Genomic DNA, 24,474 nt, shown 5'->3' on the forward strand with positions numbered 1-24,474 from the left:
CCTTGGTTAAATCCTCAGTCTGGAATGGACTTGGTTCTCAGAGTGGGTGGTTGCAAATTTACAACCTGCTTCCCTCTTCTTCAGTGCTCCATCTATTTTAAGCAATGCTTTAACTGTTTTGCATTCACAGAAACATTTTTTTTCCCTAATATGTTACCTTATAAGCCATTTATGTCTTCAACAGTTTTTACCAATAAACGTTTTCTTTTTCTGCAGTATTTGTGAAGCAGCTATATTTCTTAATCTTCATAAAGGCCACGACTTAATTACTTTTACTCCCTTAATCAGGTGGCAAGCCAGGTCTTTATTTTGAAGTTAAAGCACTCCCTCTGCTGCTCATTTTTTGAGATGCAGTTTTTACAGGTTAACAAAGCTGAAAATATTTCAAATCGTGTTTTGGAAGTCAACCTAAACATTCAAACCATATACCCTTCTCCTAGACAGAAAATATATGGACAAAATGTATACATTACTATAATGAACTAAAACTTATCTATGCAAGTAATTATTCTGCCATCACTTACAAGGACAATTGAATTCCTGGAATCCTTAAATTTATTTGCACACAATTTATACCTATAAGAACAAAGCACATAATTACCTGCCTCCACTGCTTACGGCCTCTCCTCCTCTCTGATATGTTACTGAAATAGTTAAAGATAAAAAGAAGGAAAAAAAATTAAAAATCATACAAGACTCCTTCAATAACAGTATTTACTTCACCTTTGTTTCATTTTAGCTAAGACAATAATTGTTCATTGTTTATACATTAATTCTGAGTCTCATTATGCAAGCTACTGCTTCAAATCCAAGTTCAGACATAATACTTGTGTTTCTTGATAACTGCTAGCCCCAGCCCCAACAGGGTTTTATATTTCAGTTCTGTTCTGAACACACACACACACATGTATTGCTAAAGAAAGCAGGAAGCCATACATCAGGTTGAACTTATTCTTAACATAACTCTGCTGACTTCAGTGGAGTTGCTCTGTGGAAGAATTTAGGTCATATATTTATTTCATGAATGGCTGGATGTTAAAGCTTTGCTCTACCTTATTATTTTGGCAAGATTAAAGAGGTATCATGATTCTGTAACAGACCTTACTTCCAATGTAAATAATGGCTCACTGCAGCTGGAGCTACTGCAAAAACAAATGCTCTTTCTGAATGCTACTGCAATACACTCAGGGAACAAGCACACTTTAGGAGTTCACAGAAGCTGCACATTTTATAACATTTTACAACTGGATTTATAAATTATACTAAATAGTTTAAAAATTCAAATATATAAATCTTGGTTAAAAAACAGTCTGCAGAAAGAATACTTTCTAAATTAGAAGGAACTGTTTTTCTAGCATTTCAAAAGTATTCTCCATGAACAAGGTGGATGTCCACATGCATTTGTTTGTAGATTGCATATCCTTCACAGGAAGCAAGATGTTTGAGAATTTAGTTTTTAGGATGCAAACATCCAAGAAGAAACAGTGCTATAAATTTTGCAGGTTCACATTGGATTTGGCAAAGGGTTAAGGAGACTGCCTCCTTGCATATGCTGATGGATTCTACACTTTCCAGCTAGGAATGTGCTGAAAACAAGCAGCCAAATTCTGCTCTTTAGAAAAACTCCAAACTGGGAGTCTGCAAGAGAGAGATAAATGCTGGCAGTGATTACAATAACAGGATTAAAATGTAGGATGCATTCCTACAGGTAAGTCTTTTACAGTAGGTAATGCTAAAGAGGGGAGCCAGGTTCCATTTAAAGTCAAAGCATGACTGAGATTCTGGATTGAAAAATAAGGATTTTTTTTCTTTTAAGTGTTTTACATGCTTTATGTTTTCTCCAATTTCTTTTTTAAAAATCTCAAGGCTATTTATTTTCCAGCTCTGACACATCTTAAGAAACCCTGATATTTTCTTTTAATGTTAAGAATCCATTGGAGAGAATAGATGTCAGCTCCCCACCTCTGCAGAATTTCAGTGGCGTGCTACGACGGAGATTACAACAGAAGCCCTCTGTTTAGCCAATTAAAGCAACAGCAAAATAATAAAGAATTTGAATTATTCTCCACTGAGGCACTCAAAGGCCTGCAGAAACATTGAGGGCCACTCTGGCTCATGCTGAACAGGAAACAAGTGCGCTGAACATGAGGGGCTGGCTTGTGAGAGCAGGCAGCCTCCAGTGTGATGAACAGCACGTGGGTGAGGCTGACCCAGCTCAGCCTGCTCTGGGGGATGAGAGCAGGCACACAGGGCTGGCTTCCTCTGTGCTCCAGCCTGAAGGATGTAACAGTGCTGATCAGGAGCTAGCATTCCCTGGGAAACTTCCCAGAGCTGGGCTGCGGGGGTTTCACCCTGCCTGGATATACACGTCCTGCAAATCTCACAGGTCTCTTGTGAAAACGGAGGATTTCAAACAAAGGAGGAAGAAAAAAACCTGGCTGTTCACTCAGGCTAAAAGAAAAGCAGAGCACTGATGGGTACAGAATGTGTTGGGCTTTATCTACTGCAGAGGATGAGCTGCTCAGCTGCCCGACTGTGGGACCCACTGAAGGTCAGCTCTACAGGATGGAAAGGCTCTCATGGGCTTTGGTGGGCTATGGCTCAAATTATATTGCATTTTGCACATTTCTAAACAAAATGAAACAAAGTAATTTTAAACTCACACTGAATTTGAAATTCACTTCTTTTTAAGCTGAATGGGATCATCCTTTTGAAATTTCACAGCAAAATACAATTTAAGGCAGAAGATTTGAAATGCACTTCTTTTGAAGCTGAACACGATCATTATTTTAAAATTTCATCGCAAAATACAATTAAAGGCATCAAGCAAAGAAATCTAACTGGTGTAACACTTTGATTTTCTGTATCTTCCAAAGCAGACAACTCTGAGGCCACTGGATTAGTGCAGATTCAGAGGAAGGAAAAGGAACAAATATTTCACCGGCTATAATCTCACTGAATCTCTTTCAAGTCCGCATCTGGGCTGTGCTAAGTCATTCATCCTCCACCAGAAGCACCTTTTGCATCTCTAGATGTGGGAGGCCACACTACTCCCTTGGAATATGCAGGAAGAGAGCCCAGGCTGTACAAACTGACAGGATCATGCTACAAAATGGCATGCTGGCATGGAATGGTGTGCTTTGAAATGGTTACACACAAATAGAAAATATTGTCAGCCACAAAGCAAATGCACACTGCTCAGAGAACAAATAATGATACCTGTCATTAATGACATTGCTTTAAAACAACCCTTCAGAACAGCTGGGCTGGTTGGTTATATCAGAGAAAGAGAAATAGTACCACAAACACATGCTTAAGTAACAAAGAAGGGGGGAAAAGTGCAAATATATACCTGTTGGTGTGAAGGTAAAAGACGGGACTGAAAAATCAAAACAAAATACAAACTGGTTATTAAGCTGAAGAGAGAAAGGGAAACATACCACATTAGTATAAATCTAGCAGACAGCTGAACATAAAACAAATAAATATAACTAACCCACTAGTTCAATCACATTGATATAAAAATAAAACTGAAACTGCAATTCAGAAAGAAGATTGTCTATGCAGGCACTATTCAGGAAAAATAAAGGCAAAGAAAGCAAAAAGCTTGGTATTCTATTGTGCTCCTGTGGTTTAGCCTTTCAAATCCTTCTCAGTTTGGTATTTTAAGTTTTTTTTTTTCTGAAGATCCTAGCACAAACAAAACCCCCACACTGTTAATCATTCTAGAATGCAGAATGACAAATTCCTTAACAAAGCCTTATCAAGGTCCTATTGAATCTTATCTGCAGTTCACTAAGTAAATGCTCATTACACTGAACTAATAGGCACGCTTAAGTATTCAGTAAGGAAATAATAATCATAAAAAGGAACAAAGAGAACTGCTGTTTTACTGCCTCTGAATCAAGAATGGCACCAACTCTCGCTGCAATGAAGACATTAAATCTACTGCAGCAATTAATTTTTGTTTTCAGAGATGAGACTGTTATACAGAGTAATTATCTTTCTTTTTTAAATAATCGCCAAAAAAAAGAAAAACCTCCCTAGATGTAACACCTATCTACCTTCCAACCCTTGGCTTTAAGAGGGAAAGGTTAACAACAGAACAATGACACTGCTTGACAATCTTCTCTCTCACAGCTACTATAAATCCTCTTTGGATCAATAGGGTCTCTAATCCAAATACAGAGCAGCAGCATCTGCTCTTCCTATTAGCACATGCTCCCCCTCCTGTTGACAAGACAGTATCGTTTTCCTCTCACTGATGGCAGACAAGGCTAACACTGCCCTTTCTGATCCAATCACGGTGAAAGGTAACAGAAACAATCAAATATTCACTAAAAACAGCCTGGAGACAGGAGGTGATCAGCAAAGCCAGAACAGAAATAAAAGGTTCCGGCTAAGAGAACATCTTCTTAATCTTATTTTTTTAAGAACTCTGAAGTTTTTGGGGAGTGCAGTGTGTCTTGTAGTTGTAATTTAAGACACACCTTATTACCCCCTTATTACCCAGCCAATTTATTTCCAAGGATATGATACTAAGAAAAATAAAAGAAAAATGGAGTATTTGGACATTTTAGGCTCCATTTGTAGCAAAGCTTTTTTTCTTGGGAATACCATAGTATTTTCTTTGAGCTAGGCCTTTTCACATAGTTATGTTTCATTTAGTTACATTCAAAATATAGAACCATAGTAAAATGTTTTCATTAAAATATAACTGGAATTTAAACCTGAGCTTGATTCCAAAGAGAATCAAAAACCTCAAAATAATTTGCAATCACAGGGACATAAAAAATAATCTTAAACTACTGTCTCATTACTCTTCTGTGAGCTAAGTACTAAACCTAGTTTTGTTTCTTAAGGAACTGAGGAGGTTCAACTGAAAGAAATCTGATTTCTACCACATGAAAGAATGACTTAATTCTTAGAGCTTCTATTAATAAACTCTTCCGAGTGTGTAAGACTGCTAGTACAGCATGTATGTGTGGGAGCAGTGAAGTATTTTAACAGATGACAGGCCTGAAGCTAAATATAAAAATAAATAAATGCAAGACTGAAGAAAGTTTGGGCTTGCAGTGATGACTTGATGAACTACAGAGCGGCAAACTACTTTGCAATTCATATTTCACTAAAGATAGGTTTTGTCTTTGAAGAATACTTGATCCCAGAGATACATACCCTACTTTTCTGTACACTTTCATTTAAACTCCCCCCAGATTACACAAAAGATATTTTTACAGATATTGAAAAACACAGCTGTTTTGAACAATAGCTGATGTCACTGAAGTAAGCATTTTTAAGGACAAATTGTATGCCTTTTGCTTAATCATAGGTACTGGTGAAAGCACAGTGATGTTAGTGTGATAGAGCTGTAGAAAGGCAGTGTGGCAGCATGCTATTAGTAAAACAAAACAGCACAGGCCAGTGCAGCACTACGTGGGGGCTGTCCTGCCCTAAATCCCAGCAGAACACAGCCAAGGGTGCAATTCCTTCCCAATTCCCTTGGCTGCAGCTCCACTACAGCCCCTGTGCCTGGAGCCCACAGTGAGCACTGGTACTTCAGTAGCACCGAGGGCATCTCGGCTCTGCAACACTCCAGACATATTTCCATGTTTCCACTCACTCATTTGCTATTTTTAGCACTGCTTCTTTTACACAGCAGTGTATTGCTGCTGTTTGAAACCATTTGTGTTTGATTTGCCTGTCCTGCCCACAACACATTCATTCTTGGGGTCTAAAGAATGTAATCTCATGACACCTTTCATACACAAAGATGAGTTCGCCTTTTAAACCTTTGTCTGTCTTCTGTTTGCTAAATGTCAAATATAACCCCTCTAGTTCTTCAAAAGCAGGATCTCTCATTTTCTGATTCATTCCAAAATTTATGGTTCTTACTCTACAACTACCTATGAGGTTCTGCTTTGAGATTTAATGAACTGTAGCTCATTGAATTCAGCTTTAATGTCCAGGCTTAACCTGGAAATTATTTGATCTGGAGGAGCCAAGTTTTTATTCCAGAAGATCTTCCAGGTAGGGATTTTAGTTTTGTTTGTCAGAGAGTATACTGAAAAGCAGTGCTTTACCACTGACAACGTGATATATAAGAAGTATCAATAACATGAAACAACATGGAAATGAGAAGTGCTTTACGTTAGCCCCACTCTAAACACAGATGCAGGATGGGATAGCCCCAGAACCCAGTCCCAGCCAAGGGTCTCACTACAGCATTTATGAAAAGAGTCTTGGAAAGCAGACTGACCGCTGTGCTTTTGCAAACAGCCACACTTCCCCCAGAGGAGGAGAAATTCAAGTACCCACACCCAAAGTGTTACTGCAATGGACACCACTGTTAGCACTCCCAGCAGCAGGCAAAGCACTGGATGGGGGGACAGGAGCTGCCACCCACGCCAGATGGCTCCTCCTCAGATGATACAGTGTCAGAAAGCAAGGGCACACTGGAAACCCATCTTTAACTTTCTCATTTGTAGGAGTATCTTTATAGAAAGCTACTCCTGGTATTCAGCTCAAGACTTATGCTGCAAAGCCAGACTTAGCACGCTATGTAAATATTTTCTCTGCACAGGCTCCTGACCCACACTTCATGAACGCACTGAAGCAAGCTGATGATTCCTTATTTGAGCCTGAGAAGAACAAGAGACTGATGACAAAATAAATAGGCAGCAAACAGGCATTCAGCAGCCTGTCTGCCATCCTACTTCAGACTGAAACAGGTAATAGGGCACCTTTTCTGATACCAGCGTAGGTACTCGTGAGTCCATTCCTCTTCTTCCTGTGGCGATACAACCAGATGCTGAACACCATGAGGATAATCCAACAGGCTGCACCAATTCCAGCAATAAAGGCAGGCTGCTTTACTACATCAGAAATCTGCTGGGCCAAACTGACTTGATCTTCTGAAGACACGGGGTTTCCATGAGAATCTGAAACAGAGACACCCGTAACAGCCAGTTAATTTGAATGAACATGAAAATTAATTGGAATCAGCAAGAAAAAAGCTGAAATAATTGCAGTCCAGCTTCCCGAGGTAAAATCCTTAAGACTGCTCTTCAAAATCTCACTTTTACAGGTATAGACAAAAGTGGTTTGTTTTCTGTACAGGTACCTCCAGTATCACTGACTTTTGTTTGCTTACAAAACCTGCTAAAATCAGGCTAGCAGGTATACATATAGAAAGGCTCCGAAATTACAAACCTGTGGACTGCTATTTTTAATTTTTCTTTCATTTTAAAAAAGCAACATCAGCTTCAGAAAATTATTCAGAAAATCAGCAAAAAACGCACCAAGTGAGAAAAACACGAGTAGCAATGTGGATGGGTACAGTCAGCTCCCCAAAATTCCACTCCCAAAACCGACAATCAGTTACAAATTTAAACTACATTCATATGAAGTTGGTATTGAGGAAGATATTTTAATCTAGCAGTTCTTGACATATTACCTAAATATTGTATTACCCAGTCTAATGCACTTCTTGCAGTCTCTCACTTTGACCTCAATTAGAAAAAGATTGAATATTTAAAAGTATGTAGAAAAGTAAAACTACAAAATAACCAATCCTGCCCCCTTAAATATGGATAAAAAAGCTAAAGAATAACTAAAAAATTACTTATGAATTGCTAAAAACAGCCAGGGAGTTTCATTAGTAATGAACAAGCAGTGCTTTTCAAAACCAGTTTAGCCTTAAATACCCCACATCAAAATAAAGAACATGCATTTTTCCACAGAGTATTAATTATTCTTTTCATAAAGACAGCACCTTTCAGAATTGTTTTTTTCTGCTCTTTACTTTTGCAGGAACCTTCTGGGAACAGCAGTAAGAAGACCCAGTTAGTGACCAAGCTTTCTGACTGAAGTGAAGGGACTCAAAGCCAAAATTCTGCCTTCCTGATGCTTTATCACCACAGTGAGTGCTCACTGGAAATTTCATTACTGCACAGGGCATGGGCAAGAACTCAAAGCCTTTACTCAGAGTGGATATTGCTTTACACATTCCAGAGCTTGGTCTTTGAAATACCCACTTTTACTCCTGTATAAATCCAAGAGATAGGTGCTTTATACTATTGGTAGGGACATCAAATTCAGAATGAGAGATTAGTGCTTTAAGGAAAAAGGTGCTGCTATTAATTCTATTAATATGAACTATATAAGAAATAAAAACCTATTTGCTTAAAACCAGTAGCTTTTCGCTAAGAACTAAGCAGTGAACAGAATTCTTTTATGATGACAACTTGCATTATGCCAAAATAAACTCACATAAAATATAATAAACTGCAATACAAACAAGAGATGGAATCACAACAAATTATTTCCTCTGGAAAAGGATACCTTTTTGAATGGAAAAGGTTAAATTAGTAACAGCTTCTCCCAGTGAAGGGTTCCAGATTCCAGTTTCTGCAACCTTGAAGTCAAATATCTATTTTTCTCAGAAATCACCCCCACCCTTGACTGCTACCTTATTGGAAATTTTATTTCATTTTCCAGCTCCCTTTATCTTCTATGATCCTAAGTGCACTGCCTAGCCTAAAAGTTCACCAGGCAGACTCATTCTTTTCTTACTAATACACTCTTTGTGTCTGCTGGGTTTATGGATTTCACGCCTATTTGTGCAAGGTTAAGATGGGTTGCTTCAGATTTTATGGAGACAGCCAAGTGAAGTTCCACACAAGTGGCCAGATGGGCTTAAATGTATAAAGTACACTGTGACCAATGAATTAAAGCTGTCATCTCATCTTTTGTCTCTCTGCAGCTGAGGCCATATTAAGATATGAAAACTTGCACCGTCAGTCTCCTTTTCAAAATGAGTCATTTCTGTGGTTTTAAACAGCTACAGTCCCTTGTACAACTTAATGGAATAGAATAAAACATTTATGGAGAGCCTCTGGTCCTGAATAAATAAGAGTGATATATATTTTTTCATCTCATTCTTAAAATAGGTATTTTAAAACAATAAATCCAGGAGAAAAAAATAATCACAAGCTCAAAAACCATAGAAGAATGTTTTCTAAACATGTCAACAATTCAGTCATACAGAAACACAGCACTTTTATACACAGTCTGCATTGCTCAGTCAAGGTGTGTCTGAATATTATAAAATCCTGAAGAATATTTGACTGTTTATTACCCTAATTTTAAATAAGGATTAATTTCATGCTATTATTTTACTTGCAACTGTAAGAACAGCATAATAATGAACTTTCTTTTAAGAAATTAGGCATCTGGCACATTGAATATGGGTGGACTGTTAGAACCACTACATAAGCTGGTATATACCTTTGCATATGGGAAAGAAAAAATGCATCTATGTTCACATACAGTCAAATAAACAGCATAAGAGGAGATGGAAGGGCTTTCAAGAGGTCACATTTGACTACATCCTACTCCTCTTGTAATTCAAAATTAGCTAAATATAAAGAGAATGAAATTTAGTGACCTCCTCACCACTAAAGGAACATTATCTTGGAAGCCTTTCTTTGAGAAGGGCATCTTCCCTCTGTTTAACAGCCCTGTGAGATCCTGAATGATCAGTCTTGGAAATAACTCCTGAACTAAAAAAAAAAGCCCCAGTTTTTCTTAATCCAAGGAAATTTCTGGAACTTTGACTGATATATACATGGTTCATAATGAACATTCCTGTTCCTGCTTGCAATCTTCAGGGAGATGTGCCAAAACAATAAGGGAACATAAACATTCTATGGCAAAGTGCATCCCACTGCCAGAGCAGCAGCCCCAGCATTTAATGGACTTGGAAATGCCTCAGAGTTGTTGGAGCAGGCTGCTCCCACAGCTCCCTGAAACCAGCATATTATCACAGTGACTCATCCCTTCTTCTAGCCCAAGATTAGAGCTTGCTTTTTAATCACAGATAATGCTGCTGTGGCTATTGCTCACAAGCTGCTTGATTTGAATGTCTTGAAGCTCCAAGTTTCAAACTTCAATGGAAACTAATTAGAATTTACATGGAGAAGAACTGGAACCTCTAATCTTCTAGTGATAAATACTCATATAAATAATAATAATGAGAAAATTAAGATTTAAGTTGCTAAATGATAAATAAAAGATTAATACTCATTTATTACTGGAATGCCAAAGATTCAAAAAAAGACAGGTTCAAAGTTGTGCAAGTAACTTAACTTTGCCTTGTAAATGTATAACTTATGGAATGGTATTTTTCCATATGTATGCCTCATTCAGTATACAAAATGTACAAACACTGAGTAGGAATATATAAATGGTGGTGACATTGTTAATTCTGGCAATTAAAAACTTGCAAAACACCTGAAACCTGTAACATATTGTTTGAGTGTTATCTCAAATGCATGTTCATGATGCAATATGAAAATTATTTGATGAAATATTACCAAGGTAAGAATATGCTATTTTGTCCCCTTTCTTGATTTATGTTTCCCAAACTGAAAAAATATCAATTGTACACTTCAGTCTTATAACATACAGCCTGAGGTGACAGCACCAACCTGATTTGAAAGAGTTTGCTGTGAGGGGTATAAAAAAAGATTACTTTCTTAAGTTGTTTGCAGGCCACAAACAAAAATATCAACAAAAAGCCCCTCACAACTATCACACTCAAAGTACCTTAAGGGCTGACAGAATAATAACCTGAAGGCATGCTAGCTAGTTCACAAATCACATCTCCTAAATGTAGCAGTTAGAATAATAAAGATTCAATGACACTTTCTTGTGTTTTGTACACTTGAAACATTCTCTGTTTGAATAATACATTCAGTATTTACAGTAATTGTGCAGACATCTCTTAATAAATAACTGCATACCATATATTCACACAAATTATGTGTTTAAGAGTAACATTGACTGCAGTTGTGAGGCTTCTCAGAGCTGGTACCAGAAACAAATACATCACATGTTCCAATGTTACCCCTTACCTGTCAACAAGCACAGGTAATGCTGCCAAGCTACCACAGGCAGTATCCCATCACTCTACAAAAGCCAGGCTACAGATCAGCAAAACATTTTTTGCTAATTCTCATCTTTCTGTACAGAGCATTTTTGTAAACAATGTCTTTAAGCTACATGTTGTGAAAAGGAAATAAAAGGTTCTGTTGAAATTCTGTGATTTTGTTTCTCCACAGCACATTGTTACAGGCATTATATAGTGAGCTGTGGCTAGGTCTCATGGATTCTTTTTTTTCCTTAACATCAAAACTTTTGCAGTCTTTCTTTATGTAAAATATCTTTTCTTTAAAAAAAAAATAAACAAACATTCTTTTAAGTCCTCGGAATTCCTTAGAAAGCACTAAAAGCTCATTCAAAAGCCAAGACGCAAATTCAGAAGCTTCATGCAGGGTGTTTTAAGAAGGAAATAAAAGGTTCCATTGAAATTCTGTGATTTTGTTTCTCCACAGCACATTGCTACAGGCATAATATAGTGAGCTGTGGCTAGGTCTCATGGATTATTTTTTTTCCTTAACACCAAAACTTTTGCAGTCTTTCTTTATGTAAAATATCTTTCCTTTTAAAACAAACAAAAAACCAAACAAATATTTGTTTTCAGTCCTTGGAATTCCACAGAAAGCAGTAAAAGAGGAGCCAAGAGGAAAATTAAAAAGCCAAGAGGAAAGGTCATTCAAAAGCCAAGAGGAAAATTCATTCAAAGCCAAGAGGAAAACTCAGAAGCTTCATGCAGGGTGTTTTAAGGAGACACATAATTTTTCATTGGATCTCACGATTTTATGAATAACAAGCAAGTTATTTCGTTGCCTTGTCCCTGGTGGCACGGAAAGTCTGGGGTACCACAGTTCAGTGAGCTGCTTCATGCCAGCAGGGACGTGGAAAATGAAAGAGCTTGGAGATTACAATTTGTACCTGTCCCTGTAACAGGTTAAGTGTGTGCACAAGGTCATTTATCACAGCTCAGCTGGTGCGTGGGACCGCGCTGCCCGCCCCAGCTCCCGGGGAATCCAGCTCCTCCTGTCCTCCCCTCTCCTCCTGGAAGGCTGCCCTGGAAAGGTGACACTTCCTCCTGTCACACACCCCGCTGAGGCTCTGCCCAGGCGTGTCCCAGAGTCACCAACCTGGGAGCATCCCACACAGGCTCAAAGAGGAGACCCAGCCATGGCCCGCTCTCGTGTTTTTGTATTGTAAGGAGACAGATTTTAATGAGAAGTTCTTATTTAATGAGAACTTCTTATTTAAAAAGTGAACATGAAATTCCTATTTAGATATATCTTTTTCTAATGAAGAATTGCATTAATCCAGGTATCAGGAAAGGAACAGCTGGGAGCAGGGCAGAAATATAGTAACTGGAAAGCTGTCACACAGTTCTTAGAGCACATACATACAGCATGTCAGGACTGTTTCAAAACTTCTACAAAGAGCATCTTAGTCCTCTTTCCTCCCCCTCCCTGGCCTCCCTTCCCTCTCTCTGTAATAGTGTAATTTATTGCTGGTGAAAAGTGCCAGCTGATGACATCAACAAATTAATTTTCTTTCTTCAGAAAGCTACCCAAAAATCTCCACTCCACCCCCACGCTGGGAGCACTTCTAAGAACTAGAAATCCAATTCCTTGAGGGGGCTGGAGAAGAACTTGCATCACAGGGCAGAGTTGAATAATCTGCAGCCATTCTTCTACCTGGATGATTTAGGTTGATCTGTGCTATCAAAGAGTGCTAACACTTGAATTTATGCACTAATTTCCAGCAGCCTCCTGCAGCTGCTGAAAGGGTTGTGGCACCATCTAGATATTTCATTGTTCTGTTTCTTGTAGCATGGATCTCCACAAGAGTCCTGTCTCCACATCTTTCCCATGTAACAACCAAATTATAGGATTTAATTAGAGGCAAGCAGTGAAAGCAAACTCCAGCCATGGGGAAATATGTGCTTCTACCAGACTTGCACACCTGAACACCTTTCAAGGTGTGAGATCACTTCTTGTTTTCTAATATAGTAACAGTAAAGACCAGGAACCCAGAAGTGGGCACAAACCTTACCCTGACAGTCTGATTTGTTTCTTTTTCCACTTCACAAACCTCAAAGTGATTAAGTTCCATTTTAAAATTCACCTTCATTTAGAATTTGATTATCAGACAAAAGGGAAAAAAATAAGTGGTTATGGAGTCCTTGGCTTTGAAGATTTGAGGTTATCCTTATAAACTTCACTAATGCAGAATTTTCAAAACCAAAGCCATATAGAATAAGCTTGATTTTGACTGGCTGTAGAAAGCTGTGAATGGTAGGTGGCTGTAGAGAGGAACAATCCAAAAAATAACTACATGGCTTTCCTGTAATAATTCCATATTAATGGAATATCATACAAGCTGTGTGCACCTTTATTGTAAAATCTCCATCAATGTAATTGGGAATCATATACCTGTCTAATTTAAGTAAGCTAAAGATGGCCCTTCTTTTAATACCGAAGGAAATGTACAAGTAATTTTCCATATTAGTTGCTCTGTCTTGTTTTCACACGCTTTTAATTATAGATTTTTAAATGCAACAAGTGAAATAAGAAGGTAGATCTACTAATGATACAGAGACAGAGAGGACATAAAGTCCAAAGCAACATGCTGAGCTTGCTTTCATAATTACACACTGTAATGATAAGGTATTTTGCTCCGGGCATACTAAAAAGCAGCATATGACTATACTTAAAGCTACTTTAAATAATCTTCAGCTAACCAATAGCAAAGATGCATTTTTCCCAGCAACAACCAGGAGCAATGTCCCTGGTCAACATTTATGACAGCAATGTTTGGTGTAAATGAGATTAGAAGGTCAAATTTATACATAATTTGTGTACATCTTTTTTCCTGTACTCAGGTTATTTACCAGCTTCCACACATAGTTTATATTTATTGTGACTCATTTTAGGATGCTTGTTTTTTTTGCTTCAATAATGATAAAATGTGGTCAAGACAAATTACATCCCTGAAGTGGTCTAACACCTAGTGATTCATGCTCCCCTACAAGTTTTTAAGGGTGAAAATTCACTTTGAAAAGTCAACAACTAAAAAGCACTGCTGAGCTGGGAGATTTAAAAACACCCCTGTGTTGTTTCAATCCCACCTTTAGAATGCAGTTCTAAGGCAAGTTTAAAACCAGAAATGCCAAACCCTGCTATTCCTGAGATCAAGTAACACTATCCATTTCACTTGCCTCCAAAGCATTTCTGGTGCCATAAAAGACGAAAGCAAACAAACAGAAACCACCCACACCAAGAGGCAGGATTACCAGGAAGCTTACCTAGCTGGATAAACTGGGGATCACTTTTCACCCCGGGTCCTGCCCCGGTGCTGGCAGCCACCTCCACGCTGTAGCGGATGCCGGGCACGAGGGAGGGGATGACCACGGAGAAGGTGGTGCCGTCCACGGTCTTGTTGATGTGGTAGCGGCTCTCATTGCCGAGGCACCAAACCTGCAGGGAGCAAAGGCACAGGCAAGCGCTCAGAATTCAGCTCTGAAGGGGAAGAAGGAGGGAGGTTGATGCATTCTTTCCTTCTGGGTGAAGAAATTTACACTTAGTCGCTGTTCTATCATCTGCTGTTGTGGATTGCTGTCCTAGGCCCTCCATGAATACTGAAAAGCCATTTCTTGTTCCAATGAGCTGCTCCAACTACCACCATTATGTGGCTGCATTTCTCTTCACAGAGAAAAGCAAGGCACAACTTCTCAAAGATATTTTCTGAGAATCACAGTGAGGAACCTCAGAGAAAGAAAACAATTCTTATCTCATTTGCTGCATCTGTGTTTGTGCCAAAGTAGAATGCAACGTGGAGATTGCTTACCCAAAGTGATGGGGTTTTGTTTCCTTGGCCTATCAGACCAAGAGCATCTTCAGACTGCTGGTCAGCAAACAGTCACAAAATTTTGTTCAGTGGAGTTCAGTGCTTGTGCAATTTCAGTTTAGATGTAGTGTAATATAGTATAGAACAATACAATAAAGTAATTAATTAACCTTCTATTCTAATATCATAGAATCAAATGTGTCTTTTCCTCCCTTCGTCAAGGGGTTGCTGCTTTTACCATACCATTATTTGATGAGTTTATCACAATTCATTAGAGCTCAACAAGTGCTAATGAAGCTACAAGCACGGAAGAAATGAGGGAAGCCCCACAGCCAAGAACTGTTCACATAAACAAGAAAGTCAGAGCATTCAGTTAAATGAATTTGCAATTCTCTTCTTCAGGAATTTGTGTCACTCAAGTGCACAAGCAAGTCTTTCATCACATGACATCTTAAGAGAACTGATATCATGCTGGAATCCAAAGGGTTTTGGTTTTTCTTTTATTTTTTTTTATATGGCAGCAAGGGGCAAATATTGAGCGATATGCTGTCTTCTAATTGAGACAACAGCATGATATCAGATTTCATTTTTTGGTTGAGACCAAGATACAGGTCTAGTGACTTCAAATCACAGCTTCATATATTACATGAGTGACAATAAATGGCAAGGAGAAACAAAATGATGAGATATCTTTATCTCTTTAGGCCTGAACTACTGATGTGGCAAATGCTTTTAGAAGGATGGCTGAACTCCCAACTGCTATTCAAGGTGAAGTAGCAGCTAATCTACATCTGCTAAAAAAAGTCATGAAGCTGTGTCTATTTCCTTTTTGTGCCTTTTCCACAAATGTACTGCTCTACAAAGAACATTTATTCAGAAAGTTAAATTAGTTAAACTCAATACTTTATCTGTAAAGAAGCAAACCTGGCTGAGAACAGCAGCACATCAGAACCTGGGCCGATTGTTCACGGGAGGGAAGATTTTGCTTTCAACATATGGAGCTCCTAAAAGATTTAGTACCCAGATAGCTGCTTTAAATCCCTGGTGCAATCCTGCTGCTGAGGAGACTGCCAGGTGAGGGGGATAGACTTTCACATCTAGAACAATTGCTACAGCGCCTCCTGAACAGCGCTTTCTGCCTGGACACTGGAAATTTTATCTCACCTTCAGGACATTATAAAGACCCCTTTTCCTCCTCTGGATGCCATGGACTGCAACAAGGCTAGTGGGACACTGTGAGGATGTGAAATGCATTTTAAGTTCCTTTGAAATCGAATCCCAGCACAGGATATGTGTAAGTGCTGCTGCAGAGCAGGTCAGAGCACATGAAGAGAATCTCCTTTTCGTGTTCTGACACTACATAGAGACTGTTTCAATCAGTGCTAGGGGTAAAACTATTACTAATACTACTAATATATTGCTAATATAAGAGCACAAAAATTCTCTTATATAAATAAGAACTTAAGTGAGGAACAAAAGGCTCAAATCTATATTTGGACTTAAGTCAATTTCACAGAAATTATTACTGCTACCTTGTAAAATGGTGCATGTGCAAACAACGAAACATTTATTTCATTATGTACTTGCAGTCAAGAACTACTAATTCAGAAAAAAAGAGCTTTTGTTAGTAGGGGCTCAAGTACATGGAGAAGTGCATGAAACAAGAATGTCAGGTCAAACATCAAGTTGTTCAGTACTTGCCACCTTACTTTTGACTGTACACATAAACAGGCAAGTGAAAATAAACTTTTAAAATGTTATAAAAGAAGAATGAATTCACATTATAACAGACGCGTAAGGGAAGAGAAAATTAGTAGAACAAGAGAATTTCTAACTTTGTGTTAGGGAAGGAGAAAATTACTTATGCTGTGAATTTGAATTTCTGGGGTTTTGTGTATGCTACTGACAATTCTTCAATTAAGATAGTATCCTTCTTCCTATTTATTTTATCCTTTAATTAAAGTAGGTACACTCTTGCCTTTGATCTGAGCTGCTGAGAAAATAATGAACTGCCCCACATATGCATACTTTTTTTTTTTATTTTCTGAGAGAGAAGTGTAGATAGAAAAACAAAAGGGGAAGAGAAAAGAGAAAATTTCACAAGTCCTCCACTTGATTTTTTTTCTTATTATTAGTTCTTAATCTAAAATCATCAGTTCTGCATTTCAGTAGCTTTTTTTGGCAAAACCAGTAATTACATATAGAAACTTCAGTAGGAATGGCATATATATTTTCACAGATTTTTTTTATGTCATTTTTCTGTCCAAATACAGATGCAAAACGTGCCACTGTGCCATCTACTGCTAAAAAAGCACTACAGTGTGCTTGCTCCAGCACCTGGGAACCTGTCACCTCAAAATCCTGGGATTTGGGAGGTGGGGTATGGATTATATCCACTCAGAAATGTGAATTTACTGACTTTTATCATTGTGTCATTGCAACCTTAACATGCCTCTGATGCAGTTTCTTGTTGTAAATAATTCTCAAGGTCTGGCTTTAAATAAAATAACTTCACCAAGTATTTTTTCCAATTACATTGTATTATATATATGAAACTAAGTCATAAACAGATTTTATTTTACCAGCTGACCAGGTTCTGAACAGGGTTTTATTATTCTAAATTGACCATGAAGCTTATAAATCTCTTCCCTTTCCCACTTTTACTGAGAAGAAAAGAAAATCAGAATGAGTTTTGATGGCTAGGAATATAGGTTTATAGCACTGTGTTTAAACCTAGAAAATAGCCAAGACATTCCCATTTAAAAGATTTTCTCAATAATGTGCATTTGCAGGGGGCTAAAACCAAAGCTCCTGCCCTTCCATGGTTATAAAGCTTACTTGATATCTACATTTAAAGCATCTCTAGCTTGCTTAGGAAAAACAAACTTCATTTACTTTGCTATGTAAATTATCACCAAAAAAATTTGAAATGCAAATACAGTCTGTGTTCATAAATGAATGACAAACAATAAATATTTTTAATGTGCTTTCAATTTGTTAAAAATTAAATAACATAATGAGAACTCTGTTTGAAAGAAAAGAAAAAATTTCTGTGCAGGAATAGATTTATTATCATAAAGCACATTCTTTCCTGGAAAGTTTTCCATTTGTTTTAACTACCCAGTTACGCATAATTTACTCAGATCTTAACACTGTTAATTATTATCCCTGAGCTTCTCAACTCATTAAGCCTGTTTGTATTTACTACCTTGGCCAGTGTCTTAGAGTCACAAATTGGCTCTCAAACAGGTATGATTCCCTCTCTCCTTGTGTGTGCTCTTCCCAAGTCATAAAGGAGGCAAGGCAGGAGCTGTTCTAATTAAGAGTGTTGACCCTTTGCTTTGATTTATGGAGGCTGCTTTAATTGCCTGACACCACCTAGGCAGAATCCCTAAAAAGATGGAGTTTGATTCAAAGCAGTGACTTTCTCTCCCATTTTCTCGTTGTAACCAGAAGATGGAGCCAAGCACCCACGAACAGCCCTTCCCTCTCTACCTGGCCAGGCTCCCTCTGCCAGGGGACCCAGCCGTGCCAGTTGTACCTTGTATTCCTGCACCATCCCGTTCTGGTTGTCCTCAGGGGGTGGCTGCCAGGTGACCACGATTGCTGTCCCGTTCCCATCGTTCTTGGTTACTGAAACACTCTGAGGTGGGGCGCTGGGAGCTGTTCGTTCGGAAAGGAGAATTGAATGGTTATGTCTGTCACACCCACAAGTGAGTTTGTTCAACTGGAAGATGATTTCTAGGCTCTACAAATGCAATCTTTTCTTCCTCACCCTTCACTGAGGGCAGTTTGTGCCCAGAAGATGAAGTGATATAGTGTTGACAATATAGAAGGAAAATGTATGACCCAACAACCAGGCTCTGAGTTCTGCTGTAGTTTTGCTGCACATGCCAGGAAAAGTAACACTCCGAATTGTACTCTCAGATATCCATTACCTGCATGTCACAATTCTGGGCACTGAGTTCCTCACTGCTCTCAAATCAGCTCACCCAGAATCAACAGTTTTGAAAAATAATGAAAAATAATCCTATACAGTCCCCAGTCTAAATCTCAGTTCCTCTAGCATATAAAAAATAATGAGTAATACAAAATTTACTAAAATCTGGACATAATGTGTTAGTATTAACATATTTATAATAATAATTTATGTTTTGAATTTGAAATAACCCTTCTAAAATGTGGATGCTCAGCTGATGCTTAGGATGAATGCAGCTATGCACACCCTTTGAGCTACGTGCAGAAATAAACTGGAGGTACATAGCATTTCTAATGGGGGAGGAAGATAGAAAGGGAAAGGTTGCACATCCTAGCAGAAGCACCAAAATCCCTATTCAGAGGCACTGGCCACCTTGCATACTTATCATGCCTGTGCAGCAACAAAAGGAAAAGCTTTATGAACCTTGTCTTTTTAGCACATGTATGAGATGGAAATACATAATTTAGTCCACTCTATCTGTTGCCCTCATTCATCTTTCTATTTTGTCTCACTGATTGATCCACATATAAAAGCCTTCTAAAAACCATGGTTTTCATTCCCCCAGCTACACTGCTTTGATGATTTCTGTGGTGTCTGCTATCTACTCAAGATAGTGATTAGCAAGTGCTTGAATCTGACAGAAGTCACTTGTGACCAGCCCATGAACTCAGCGGGGAGGAGTGCGCACACTGCAGGGAAGATAAAAAAGCACATTTCTCATTGTGTGTCGGAGGGGATTTTTGCACATCCCTCTCTCTCTGTCTCTCATGCCTGGCTCAGAATATTTACTTCTGTGTCACCAAACAATTCACATAATGATCAGTCTCCTCTGCCACAGATTGCTGCTCTCAAACAGCATGCACTTCAAACAAGATCAAATAATGAACATATCAGAGGAAAGCCGGCCAGGCTGCTACTTCAAAAAGGAAAGATGAAGACAGTCTAGCTCCTACTTGCCTTCTTCCAGGGTCTTTGCAAATTTCACTTCACTATCTGCTCCCTGAAACTCATTAAAGAAAGGGCGGGCCTTGATTTCGTAGTTTACGCCTTTCTTCAGCTCAGGAATGACAACACTGTTTTTGGTGGGAGTCCTCACTTCAAAGATCAGCCACTCTGATTCTCCATAAGATGCTGGTGTAGGCCGGTACAGAATTTTATATCCTTGGATATACTGGGATTGCTGGTCCACCTGGCAAGAGAGCAGAACACAGAACACATCCATAAACGGGCAGGAACCAGAGGTGATGCCCATGACTCTGTGCACGGCCCCTGGACTATCCCTCATGAAAACATCACTGCCAAAGCAGATAAAGGCTCCTTGCATTACAGCAAATTGCAGGCCTGACTCACAAGTGCATTAATCCCTTTGATGCTGGTAGAACTCTGCTGGTTTCCCTGGATTTAGGCAGGCATTAGAGGGGGATAATGAAGTTGTATAATATGCCCCAGCTCCATGAAATGAACAGTCTCTGCATCCATGGAGCAAAAGTGCTTGGCACAGGTCAGACTGCTGCCCAGCTGAATCTGGAGAGCAGAGCTGGACACATGAGGAAAGGGAGATCTACAGTGCCATGGCTCAAGGTGATGAATATGGAGACCAAAGAGAGAGTTGACAAAGAGAGTCAACTCTCCTGAGGTGTGGAAACTTCCCTAAACGTGTGAAATGAGCACTGCTTCCTGCCTGCTCCTTTGTGGGGAAAGCAAATTGAGTGGGTGGCAGCTGGCACTGTGGCTGGGCTCTGTCAGAGGGCAGAGCTCCCCAAAGAGTTCCCCCATGTCCACCCACACAGGGGGAGGCTCTCTGCTAGAAGGAAAGGGCCAGGTTGCAAGAGGGAACATAAAACTCAGTATGGTAACATGGATGAGACTTGGAAAAGCAAATCAAGCTGATGCTTAGTGGTCCTGAGTGCTTTTCAAACTAAGGCGATTTTACACTAAATGTATGGAGAAAGAGATCTGAGTGTAATCAAGGGCAGGTCCAATATGTTTGACTATAGCTGAAACAGAAAGCTACCTTATACAGCTGACCTTTTGTGGAACACTCACTATCTTTTTAACTGCTGGTTTCAATTTCTGACGAATAAGGAAGTCTAATAACAAGCACAATAAAATTTTTAAAGTGCATCAGATTTTCCTGTTTTCAAAAATCTCATACAATGATATATAATAAAACTGTGTGCTTGCAATTTCAATCCAAAGAGCAACACATTTCATTTTTAATAATCACATAAAGAATGCATGTGTTAGCTGAAACTGAGGTAATGCTTATTTTTGAAATTGCAGAGAAGCCACAGGCCACCCAAGAGACTGACAAAAGCTGCCTGTCTGGAAAAGGTTGTTCTGTAAGTAAAGGTCAAACAGAATTTGCTAGGAACCTCAAAGATGCATTAGTTTAGAACAGGAGATTGCCTGCTGCAGGTGGCCATACTGCAGGTGAGAGTGTAATTACTGTGCAGCACAGCAGATATTACTGCAGCATCAAGGAGATCTGGGTGTAGGTCAGGACTCCTTTGGGCTACAGCTTTTCTACAAAGTCAAAATGCCTTTTGTTCCTGTAAAAAATATTCTGCTATGGCATGGCCAGCCTGTGCTGTCCCACACTACCCCTGCCAATATATTGGAATGTTCAGATAGAAGTCCCACAGAGACCTCAAGGCTCACTCCTTATGGTTTTATTTTTGTACATGGTATAATTATATCCCCAACTTTTTCTTAATTCTGCATTCCATTTTCAAACTGATCGTTGAGTTACATTCCTGACTCTCTCAGTTCCTCTGCTATGACCTCCACGTGCCCAACCTTCTTCTTTCCTGCTGCCAGGGCAACAACAATAAGATATTGCCTTTTTTACCTCTTTTCCCTGCACCAGGCGTACTCAGAGCACCACAGGAAAGGAGAGGTTCAGAACAGGCTGTCTGATTTGGGTGTGTTTGGCAGTGTGTCTGTAGCAAGGAGTGAACACTTTCAAACAGAATGATGCAGTGTGTCTGACAGAGAGGGAATTGCCCATGTTCTCTCATTAAGGGACTGATACATGTCCTGCTGAAAGCAGCGGGAAGGCTTTAAATTATGTGACTGAGGAAGTCCTTTAGCTTCCAGAGGAGGACTCTGAAACCCTCACCCCATTGTAAACAGCACTCTCAATGCAGACAAAGATGGAGAAAATGGGTAAAATTTAATGAAAAAGCAGAGCACAAGTAGCACTTATCCCAGGAAAAAACATTTGCAAGCACACAAAACTACTCAGCTTCTAAAAGTGTGGCCCCACTGCAGTGGAAGCAGGACATGTCAGCAGCACCAGCAGGGTACAGGTTTGTACTCACAGTCCAATGAACTTCGATTGAGGAGGAAGAAAGGATGGTGGGGTTGTGCAGGTGCAGCACCACGTCACCCAGCTCTCTCTGGACCTGCTTGTGATCCACACCTTGACTTGTTGGTGGAACATCTGCAATAATTTAAGATTCCATTCTCACAAGTACACATGATTGTTGAAATAAATACAGGCAAATACAAATGAGTATGTCAGAAAGTTTATGATGCTATCACAATTGAAGTTGAATCTAAGTACTTCCTAATCATGTAAGACAAAACTGCATGAAGCATTTTCTTGAGCAAATCACCAGCATTTAGGTAGTACCAACTCAAGACACTGCACTTTCTTTGATATTGAGGGTAATGCTGCACAAAAAGACACACCACATTCAAGGACAGCTTTGTTAAATCCCTGCAGCAGCAACTCTTTATTCATTCCTGTTGGGAAAACATTCTATTGCCCACTGCCAATTCCAAGAGACCAGGAAACCTATAAAGAACAGCAAAAGCAGAAGCTGTATCTTTAGATAAATTAATGACAAACTTGCTTGGTGTCACTACAAAATAATGTTAACAAGCAGAGAAAAGATAAATTAGTTATGTGGCTGCAGCTTCTCTAATGGCAAGAGACTTCTGTAAACAGAAGGCAGAGCCCAGTTGAGAGCTGTCTGGATTGTCTGATATTTGGTCTATCCTATAGCTGGAAGGATTATTCATATGCATGAAGGGACAAATTCCTCTCAAAACACGCAATAGTATGACAAAACCACATATTTTTTGCATATTGAGCCCTTGGAAAGCACATTTAACTGAAATGGAATGACTGTCAGATGTGTAAAATTTACAGGGTAATCACTAAGAGGGTATCTAAAATATGTACTATGGAAAGCACAATAATAGCTTCTGTTCTAGGTTCACATTTCACTCCTTGATCACCTCATTTTAAACAAATACAATGCTGATTATGGCTAAAATTCTATGAAGTTCATGAAAAGTATTTGCAGTGATTACTACTGAAGTTAATATATAGTCAGTTAGTGACAAGTCTGGATTCTTAGCAAGCAACATTGGTAATAATGAATATTACCAATATTCATTATTCTTTATTGTTCTTGAATAAAAGAACAAAACCAAAAAATCTTCCACTGAGTCACTGCTATATCCCCATGTAGTATGTTCTGCAAACACTCCATTATCACACTATTTCCCTCCTCCCAACGTTTGAAAGCATTAAAGACAAAAGCTTCTGTTTGGGAGCCTTGCCTAAATATCACCCTGCTCAGAATGTAACAGGAAAGCCAGTGGAATAATTAGTTCTAGCTTTGCTAGTCAGAAGAGATGAGTCATCTACAATATGGCTCAAACTATTCACAGGCTCAGCCATGTGCACATCTGGGCTATAAAACGTGTGTGCTCTCTTGTTTCAGCTCCAAGCTTCCAAGACAGGGACTGTCAGTGAAAACACCCAGGAATGAGGTTGTTAATGTCTGTGAAGTGTGAAGATGAAGGTACTAGGAAGGCAGTGCTGAAGGGATGAAGGCACTGAAGGCAGTAACCTACCTTCATCTTGATTTGTGGAATGAACAAGCAGTTAGGACCAGATTTACCACCCTCATAACAAAAGCAAACTGGAAATTTCTGAACTTTCATAGCTAGACAACAACTTAATCAAAAACGAAATTATATTGAAAGAAGAGCAGTACTCCTCTAAAGGACTTGACACTCAACACATTTGACACATTTCTTAAAATTGCAGAAAATTTTATGTGTTAGTTGTTATTTTCACTGAGTTATTGTTCAGCTCTTGGGTTTTCAGCTCTACTAGGTACCCAGAGAACAGTGCAGCTTTTCCAAGCCATTATAAACCATTCAGCTGAGTGAACAGAACATTTGCTGTTTCTCAGAATCAGGTCAGTAATCAGTTAGTTTGGGACAGACACAATACTCCTCATCTCCAGAAATGAAACCACACTACATGAAAAACAGGCTCGTGCAGCTCTATTCCCAGAAATCAGGAATCACTAAAAGGTCATGAAATTTCTCCTTGGTAACAGACTTGGGAACCTGTTCAACCCTGATTTTCCATGGGGCTGTGACTCTGCTGTCCATACATATCCACTGAAATTGTCAGCCATCAGGAGAAATGCATAATGCCAAAAGGCAGCAATGTGAAACTGGTCACCCCCCAGGGGACATGAGAAAGACTTGCTTTCAGACCAACTACAGAAAACATGAGAAGTCACCAAAGAAAAACCCTTTGTTTCCTTTAGAGAACTTCCTTTCAAAAACTAACATGTACTTACTAACACAAACAAAGAAACAAACATACAACACAGACACTCTCAAGAAGCCAGTGGGTCAATTTCTCCAGTAAGTAGGAAGATCAGAAAAACAAACAAAAAAAATAC

General features: G+C 39.0%; 1 protein-coding gene across 8 annotated transcripts in view; it reads right to left on the reverse strand.

Annotated features, from left to right (window-relative positions):
* ROBO1 (roundabout guidance receptor 1) overlaps window positions 1-24,474 on the reverse strand; it is a 682,144-nt gene that overhangs the window by 31,994 nt on the left and 625,676 nt on the right. For 7 of the 8 annotated variants that reach the window (XM_064726875.1, XM_064726883.1, XM_064726889.1 and 4 more), the window contains 7 exons: window positions 22,078-22,199; window positions 19,712-19,943; window positions 18,317-18,438; window positions 14,234-14,405; window positions 6,744-6,941; window positions 3,353-3,379; window positions 602-644 (listed from right to left, as the gene is read on the reverse strand). In XM_064726875.1, coding sequence (XP_064582945.1) covers window positions 602-644; window positions 3,353-3,379; window positions 6,744-6,941; window positions 14,234-14,405; window positions 18,317-18,438; window positions 19,712-19,943; window positions 22,078-22,199 — 916 coding nt within the window. The remainder of the gene's footprint in view (window positions 1-601; window positions 645-3,352; window positions 3,380-6,743; window positions 6,942-14,233; window positions 14,406-18,316; window positions 18,439-19,711; window positions 19,944-22,077; window positions 22,200-24,474) is intronic. The other variant, XM_064726906.1, reaches the window with a different exon arrangement.

This window comes from Zonotrichia leucophrys, chromosome 1 (assembly GCF_028769735.1).
Source record: "Zonotrichia leucophrys gambelii isolate GWCS_2022_RI chromosome 1, RI_Zleu_2.0, whole genome shotgun sequence".
NCBI lineage: Eukaryota > Metazoa > Chordata > Aves > Passeriformes > Passerellidae > Zonotrichia > Zonotrichia leucophrys.